This window comes from Chiloscyllium plagiosum, chromosome 31 (assembly GCF_004010195.1).
Source record: "Chiloscyllium plagiosum isolate BGI_BamShark_2017 chromosome 31, ASM401019v2, whole genome shotgun sequence".
Lineage (NCBI taxonomy): Eukaryota > Metazoa > Chordata > Chondrichthyes > Orectolobiformes > Hemiscylliidae > Chiloscyllium > Chiloscyllium plagiosum.
This window is the reverse complement of record NC_057740.1, coordinates 22,802,336-22,811,135: the sequence shown is the minus strand read 5'-3', so window position 1 is coordinate 22,811,135 and position 8,800 is coordinate 22,802,336. Positions and strand designations below refer to the sequence as shown.

The 8,800-nt window shown below is 40.5% G+C and overlaps 1 protein-coding gene across 1 annotated transcript in view; it reads left to right on the top strand.

The window, feature by feature from the left end:
• The window catches only part of LOC122565047 (transcription factor 12-like), a 148,845-nt gene that overhangs the window by 113,310 nt on the left and 26,735 nt on the right, over positions 1–8,800 (top strand). The window contains exons 14-15 of the mRNA XM_043720678.1: positions 5,936–6,039; positions 7,903–8,187. Coding sequence (XP_043576613.1) covers positions 5,936–6,039; positions 7,903–8,187 — 389 coding nt within the window. The remainder of the gene's footprint in view (positions 1–5,935; positions 6,040–7,902; positions 8,188–8,800) is intronic.

Here is an 8,800-nt window from a genome sequence, read left to right as displayed (position 1 = left end):
CCCTCCATGATTTTATAAACCTCTATAAACGCTCAGCCTCTGACACTCCAGGGAAAACAGCCCCAGCCTATTCAACCTCCCCGTATAGCTCAAATCCTCCAACCCTAGCAAAATCCTTGTTAATCTTTTCTGAACCCTTGTAAAAGATGCAAGGTTTCTTTAAAGCCCTTTCTTTTAAAATTGGTGAAAGGTGGGTGGCTTTGTGGATGGCTGTGGTCGGTCTTATCAGGTAAAAAGAATACACAATTCCTGGATTTAAATTGTGTCCCATCAAAGTATTAAGTGTAGTGTGATCTGGTGGCTTAAAAGTTAATCCCTCCATGGCCAATGTGATGTTGTTATCAAACAGGAAATGTTGCCATTGAATTTTGTCCTGTTTATTAAATGGTACAAGTGTGTGCAGTAGCAAAATTTGTCTTTTCTATAAAAAGTTAATTACAATATCCAAAGATTTAATGTCTGTACATTGTGTCCAGTCTTCAATATTTTCACATTTTGCTTCTATACTCTTTGGAATTTCAATCTTGCAAGAGCAATTCACATTAATAAACATGAAGCAATGGTGAAAGATAGCAACTCAATGACATAAAACCAAACAGGTATTTGGTGTTTAATATTTTGTATCTGCTTTGAAGTGAAGGGAATGGCTGCTGAAAAGAGGAACTCTCTCTTTTAAATAATCTAACTGAAATGTTGTCATCAAGCCAAATTTGATCAGTCCTATCTATGAACCTACATTTTGTAATCAGGAGGTGAAAAACGTGATGTAAACCTATTTTCTTTGCATCTGACAGCACTTTTTTTTTTGTTGGAATGGAGATCCAGAAGTGCAAACAACCCTTTGATATCTACCCATATTTGTTTAATGCTTCAGGTCTACGTTTTTGCCTTTACTCAGAGGCTCTGATATTGCTGCTTCTGAGCCTGAATAACTTGGCAAGAGTCAAACTGGGCACCTCCTCTGTTTAGCTTTGTACCACAACACTATTGGTTTTACCAGAAATGATTCAAAGTTCTCTCTTTGTATTGCTAATTGTCAGAAACTCTTACTTTTCTCATTTTTGGTTTGGAACTGACAGTTGAAGTTAAAAAATCGAACATTGAACAGCAGCTTCATTTTTAAAAAGGCAGAAGAAAAAGACTGCTGCTGGAAACTAGCAGAAAGATAATGTCTGTTAATTACTGCTGTTAGAACACTGGACAATCCAGCACCGAGATGTTATGCTCAGGAACTAGTAGCTGATTGGATGTGGTGTTGGTCAATGGAGAGGACTGCTGCTGGCCAGCCAACCTGAGGTTAGAGTCACAGAAGTCTGCAGCAGAGAAAAAGACCCTTCGGCTCAAAGGTCTGTGCCGGCCAAAAACGACTACCTAACTGTTCTAGTCCCATTAACCAGCCAAGTGTTTGAAACCAGAATGTTGATAGTAGGGGTGGGGAGAAGAGTAAACTGGCTGTGTTGTTGGGTGGGAGGCAATTTTGCTTTGGAACATGCTGGATTGGGTTGGGATTTTTTGGTTTTGCACTCTCTAGATATTCTCTAGTTTTCAACTTGCTCAAAGTTCTGAGAGAAGAAGCCCAGTCATTGAGTTGGAGATGTACAGCACGGAAACAGACCCTTCGGTCCAACTAGTCTATGCCGATCAGCTGGCCTAACCCAATCTAGTCCAACCTGCCAGCACCCGGCCCATATTCCTCCTAACCCTTCCTATTCATATAACCATCCTTTTAAATGTTGCATTTGTACTAGCCCTCATCACTTTCTCTGGCAACTCATTCCATACACGTACCACCCTCTGCGTGAAAACCTTGCCCCTAGGTCTCTTTTATACTTTTCCCCTTCACCCTTTGCCCTTTCTTTTAAAATTGGTGAAAGGTGGGTGGCTTTGTGGATGACTGTGGTCGGTCTTATCAGGTAAAATGAATACACAGTTCCTGGATTTAAATTGTGTCCCATCAAAGTATTAAGTGTAGTGTGATCTGGTGGCTTAAAAGTTAATCCCTCCATGGCCAATGTGATGTTGTTATCAAACAGGAAATGTTGCCATTGAATTTTGTCCTGTTTATTAAATGGTACAAGTGTGTGCAGTAGCAAAATTTGTCTTTTCTATAAAAAGTTAATTACAATATCCAAAGATTTAATGTCTGCATATTGTGTCCAATCTTCAATATCCTTCCTTTCTATAGGAATGAGACCAGAATTGCACACAATATTCCAAAAGTGGCCTAACCAATATCCTGTACAGCCACAACATAACCTCGCAACTCCTGTACTCACTACTCTGACCAATAAAGGAAAGCATACCAAACACCACCTTCACTCTCCTATCTACCTGTGATTCTTCTTTCAAGGAGCTATGAACCTGCACTCCAAGGTCTCTTTGTTCAACAACACTCCCTAGTACCTTACCATTAAGTGTACAAGTCCTGCTAAGATTTACTTTCCCAAAATGCACAACCTCGCATTTATCTGAACTAAACTCCATCTGCCACTTCTCAGCCCATTGGCCCATCTGGTCAAGATCCTGTTGTAATCGGAGGTAACCTCCTTCACTGTCCACAACACCTCCAATTTTGGTGTCATCTGCAAATTTACCAACTATACCTCTTATGCTCACATCCAAATCATTTGTATAAATGACAAAAAGTAGTGGACCCAGCACCGATCCTTGTGGAACTCCACTGGTCACAGGCCTCCAGTCTGAAAAACAACCCTCCACCACCCTGTCTTCTACCTTTTGAGCCAGTTCTGTTTCCAAATGGATAGTTCTCTCTGTATTCCATGAGATCTAACCTTGCTAACCAATCTCCCAAGGGAACCTTATAGTTCACATCCACTGCTCTGCCCTCATCAATCCTCTGAGTTTATTTTGAAGAAGTAACAATCAAGTTTGTGAGACATGATTTCCCACACACAACTATGTTGAATATCTTTGATCAGTCCTTGCCTTTCCAAATACATCCTGTCTCTCCGGATTCCCTCCAACAATTTGCTCACCACCGATGTCAGGCTCACTGGTCTATAGTTCCCTGGCTTGTCCTTACCACCTTTCTTAAACAATGGCACAACGTTAGCCAAACGCTAGTCTTCTGGCACCTCATCTGTGACTATCGATGATGCAAATATCTCAGCAAGGGGCCCAGCAATCACTTCCTTAGTTTCCCACAGAATTCTAGGGTACACCTGATCAGGTCCTGGGGATTTATTCACTTTTATGCGTTTCAAGACATCCAGCACTTCCCTCCTCTGTAATATGGACATTTTTCAAGATGTCACCATCTATTTCCCTATCTTCCATGTCCTTTTCCACAGTAAACACTGATGTAAAATACTCGTTCAGTATCTCCGCTATCTCTTGCGGCTCCACACAGAGGCTGCCTTGCTGATCTTTGAGGGGCCCTATTCTCTCCCCAGTTACCCTTTTGTCCTGAATGTATTTGTAAAACCCTTTGGACTCTCCTCAACTCTGTCCCCTTTTTGTCATCTGTTTTCCCTCTTAAGTATACTCCTATTGCCCTTATACTCTTCTAAGGATTTATTTGATCTATCTTGTCTATACCTGACATACGATTCCTTTTTCTTAATCAAACCCTCAATTTCTTTAGTTATCCAGCATTCCCTGTACCTAGCAAACTTTCATTTCACCCTAACAGGAATATACTGTCTCTGGACTCTCGTTATCTCGTTTCTGAAGGCTTCCCATTTTCCAGCCGTCCTTTTACCTGCGAACATCTGCCCCAATCAGCTTTTAAAAGTTCTTGCCTAATACTGTCAAAGTTAGCCTTGCTCCAATTTAGAACTTCAACTTTTAGATCTGGTCTATCCTTTTCCATCACTATTTTAAATCTAATAGAATTATGGTGGCTGGCCCCAAAGTGCTCCCCAACTGACACCTCAGTTGCTTGCCCTACCTTATTTCCCAAGAGTAGGTCAAGTTTTGCACCTTCTCTAGTAGGTACATCCACATACTGAATCAGAAAATGTTCTTGTACACACTTAACAAATTTCTCTCCATCTAAACCCTTAACACTATAGCAGTCCCAGTCTATGTTTGGAAAGTTAAAATCCCCTACTATAACCACCCTATTATTCTTACAGATAACGGAGATCGCCTTCCAAATCTTTTTCTCAATTTCCCTCTGACTATTAGGGGGTCTATAATACAATCCCAATAAGGTGATCTTATTTCTCAGTTCCACCCAAATAACTTCCCTGGATGTATTCCCAGGAATATCCTCCCTCAGTACATCTGTAATGCTATCCCTTATCAAAACCACCATTCCCGCTCCTCTCTGCCTCCTTTTCTGTCCTTCCTGAAGCATTTGTATCCTGGAACATTAAGCTGCCAGTCCTGTCCACCCCTGAGCCACATTCTTGTAATTGCTATGATATCTCAGTCCCATGTTCCTATCCATGTCCTGGGTTCATCTGCCTTCCCTGTTAGGCCTCTTGCATTGAAGTAAATGCAGTTTAATTTATCAGTCCTGCCTTGTTCTCGTCTCTGTCCCTGCCTGCCCTGACTGTGTTTGACTCTCTTTTCTCAACTGTACCAGTCTCAGATTGATCTCTTTCCTCAGTATCTCCATGAGTCTCACCCCCCAAACCTTAATAGTTTACCTTTCCTGGAGTTAATCCATCTATGTGACTGTATCTGCAACTCCCGCCCCCTTCCTATAACTGCCATCCATCACATCCCCTTGCTCTTGTGAATTCCTCATTGCCCCTAACTGATAGGATTCAATCTGATAGGATTCGCAACCAACAGCATTGATTGCAAATTTCACCCTCAGTAACACAAATTCTCCCAGATCCAACAAGAAGAGCATCTCGCTCTAGTAAAGGCCATTTTTGCTTCTTCCAATCTGCAGATTCAGAATATAGCACAGACTTATTCCTCTACAAGACACTGTGCCCAGCTAACTTAATACTTTTAAGTTTAACCAAGAGACATATCTCAATAAAACATAAAATCAAGAAAGAACCCACTCTACTCACTACTGCAGACTTACTGTATGGCTACAGTTAAAAATATTCACTTACCTGTTTTCGTGCTGTGACCTCACCCAAACAGGTTCCTTCAAGATCAGTTGTGAATTTCACCGTCAGTTTTCCCAGGTGCACACTGATGTCCAGCGATACATGAATTCAAACCACAAAGGCAGTAACTGCACAGGTTCACTGCTGTCAGTTAGCAGTGGGGGTTTCTTTTTTCTCTCTGTCTCACTGACCTCACCCTGTGCTGCCTTTGTCAGTTCCTCTCCCTTTTTAAAAGTGCTATTGTTTTGACTTTTTTTTCCCCCCATAGTTCCAAAACAATTCAACAGCATATAAAACAGTTATTGCTGTTCCTGGAATTCGAGGAAATCACCTCCAATACCTAAAGTACCTCAAAAGGAGCAGCCTGTTACAGCCAGAAATGTTTCCCGTCCTCCACCTTGGATTACCCAGAATCTTCAAGTCTGTAAGAAATAAGTAAAATGTTTCCAGAGGTCCACAGAAGCTCTTTACATTGACCGATGACTTTGGAATTCAAGCAAGATACGCAGTCTTGTGTGCCTGTTGTAGAAATGATTGTCCAAGGATTTCCTGAAGGCCTGGTATTCTTTGTAGAAAAGATTATCGAGCTAGCATGTTAAAATTTATATTTCGTTTCTCCCTTGATTATCTCTGTCTGTCGATCAGTGTATGTGTGGAGGTTTATATTCATAGGAGATTGGACGTACATCACAAACACTAATTAGATTACTTCGCTAATCAGTGGTCTGCTAAAGATACATTCTTCATCAGTTAAATTTTGTGTGACTTATAAACTTTGTCTTCAAGTTCTGTTATTTATAATGTCTATTTAGGACAATTGAGCAATTTTGAGGGTCATTGTTTTAAGTTCATGTGTTGCTATATCAGTGATAGGCTGCTTTGGTTTGTGTTGCTATCAGTGTTGTACTCCCTGTATGATTCTGAATTGCTAAGTATGCTCAAGCCGTTTACTGTGTTTTGGTGTAATGGCTTCACTCGGTTATTGGCTTCTATTTCCAAAAGTGTACAAAAGGAAACATTTCCATATTATTGTGCTGCAGATGCAAACCTTGCCCCAACTTTCAGATCATGTTTATAAAATGTAACTTTAATTTAGCGAATTTGGAGAAGATTTGCCGCTCGAGTTGAGGTTTTGAATGTAGGTTTGCTCGCTGAGCTGAAAGGTTCATTTCCAGACGTTTCATTACCTTACTAGGTAACATCTTCAGTGGACCTCATGCGAAGCAATGCTGAAAATTCCTGCTTTCTATTTATATGTTTGGGTTGGTGATGTCATTTTCTGTGTTGATGTTACTTCCTGTAGTGAAGTCACTTCCTGTTCCTTTTCTCAGGGGGTGGTAGATGGGGTCTAACTCTGTTTGTTGATAAAGTTCTGGTTGGAATGCCATGCTTCTAGGAATTCTCGTGCATGTCTTTTGTTTGGCTTGTCCTAGGATGCATGTATTGTCCCATTCGAAGTGGGACCCTATACAGACAATGAGCAAAACTAACGTCATTTACAAAATACCGTGCAAGGATTGTAACAAACACAACATTGGACAAACGGGTAGAAAACGAGCCACCAGGATACATGAACACCAACTAGCCACAAAAAGACATGACTCTCTCTCACTAGTATCCTCACATATGGATGAGGAAGGACACCACTTCAGCTGGGACAATACATCCATCCTTGGACAAGCCAAACAAAGACATACCCGAGAATTCCTAGAAGCATGGCATTCCAACTGGAACTCTATCAACAAACACACATCGAATTAGACCCCATCTACTACCCTCTGAGGAAAGGAACCGGAAGTGACTTCACCACAGGAAATAACATCACCACAGGAAATGACATAACCAACCCAAACATATCAATAGAAAGCAGGAATTTTCAGCATTGCTTTGCCTGAGGTCCACTGAAGATGTTACCTAGTAAGGTAATGAAACGTCTGGAAATGAACCTTTCAGCTCAGTGAGCAAACTCGCGCTCTCCCTCCCCCGCTCGCGCTCTCCCTCCCCCGCTCGCGCTCTCCCTCCCCCGCTCCAGTGAGCAAACCTACATCCGTAATTTTAATTAGTAGTTCTTGCTGTCATATGATCAGTAACTAAAGGAGCTTTTTTTATTAACAGTTTATCTTTGTTCCGCCCGAGGCTAGCTCTTTTTGCAACAGCTGCTTGTAGCTATTCCTACCAGAAGAACTGCTGGCTAGGTATACATCTCATCTGTCTTACATCATTCTCTCTCAAACACTGCAGTTCATCTACAATGACTCTGACATTCTTCATCATAGTATGCATGGTTGACCTTTCTTTGTGCTGCCTTCCACTTTGCCCTCCAGGAGAGAGAGATCTAGTTTTTCGGCTGCATTCGAATTGCCAGAGTACTGATATTTTCCTTTCTGGGTATCTTCTCTTTAAAAGTTCGTTTTGCTCTTGAAATTTCAGGGACCTCTTCACATCTTATGATGTCCTTGGGATATATCTTGCCATCCATATTTCACAGGCCTTTCATTTTCTTTTCCATAGATCTTTACTACTTGTGCAAACAAGAAAGTGGGTAGAATTTAGCATCTTGGGAATCTTTTTTTCCTTATTGGCACCATTTCAAGATGGATATCTAGTGATGCTCCCAAGCAACCTCTCTGCATTTATTGTTATATTACAATTATTAGGGCAATAGGAAGAATGTGTATTGATGTAATGCTTTTTACAAACTGAAACTCTTAAGTGCTTCACAAACCTGTGAGGTATTTGTGGTTTTTCTATTTTATGTAGGATGTAACCTTGTAGATCAGTAGGAGTGGTATATTTGCAAATTCCTGAAATCATAGATTTCATGTGAATAATATTTGATCTTTTAACTCTACTAAATTTGCTGCAGTTGTCAAAACAAGTTACAGATATATGGTCAATCAATAACAATTTTTTAAAAACTTTGAGCCCTTCATTTCTTTCTAAACAGCAGAATAAAATGGAGGATCGACTAGACCGACTGGACGATGCCATCCATGTTCTACGAAGTCATGCTGTTGGATCTGCAACTACCATGCCTGGTGGCCATGGTGACTTGCATGTGTTAATAGGACCATCACACAATGGCCCAGTTGGAGGTATAGGCTCAGGATTTACACCCGCAGGACTGATGTCAGCCAACAGGCATTCAATGGTGAGAGTTCTTTCTTCCTTAGTTTAAATATATAAGTATTATTTTGATCTAGTGAACAAGAATGACTTTTTCTCTGCAGAAACTGGTAGGTCACAAGAACATTTTCCATGGTAGAGTTTCAAAGTGAGCTTTGCTTTCAGGTCCTCCGTTTCTTTTTGTTGTCTGAATATATCTAACATCATGTACACTGGCTCTTCTTGTCAAAACTTTTTGTAACCATTACGATTCGGAGGTCAAATCTTCATTCATGCCACTTAATAAACAAAAGTTACAAAGTATTTGTATGAACGCATGAGTTTTTATATTTAAAATTGTTATGTAGAACTGATCATTTTCTTAGCAAAACTTCATTTGTGTTTTTGATCCTTTGCAAATGCAAATATGATCTACTTCCAAACAATTAAGCCAGGCATGATGCTCCTTTTTAAAATGCTGTTCCCCCCCCCCCCTCATTTTATGCATTTTTCTCTGCTTGAAACTCCTATCAGCTACTTTGCTGACCTATGTTGCAGCACAATCCTTGTTTTGGGATTCTATCTTCTATTTTTGTCTGCAGTGTACAGGGGAAAATTTTTAGTTGTTACATGGCTTTCTCTAAAGTTAGCATTGAATC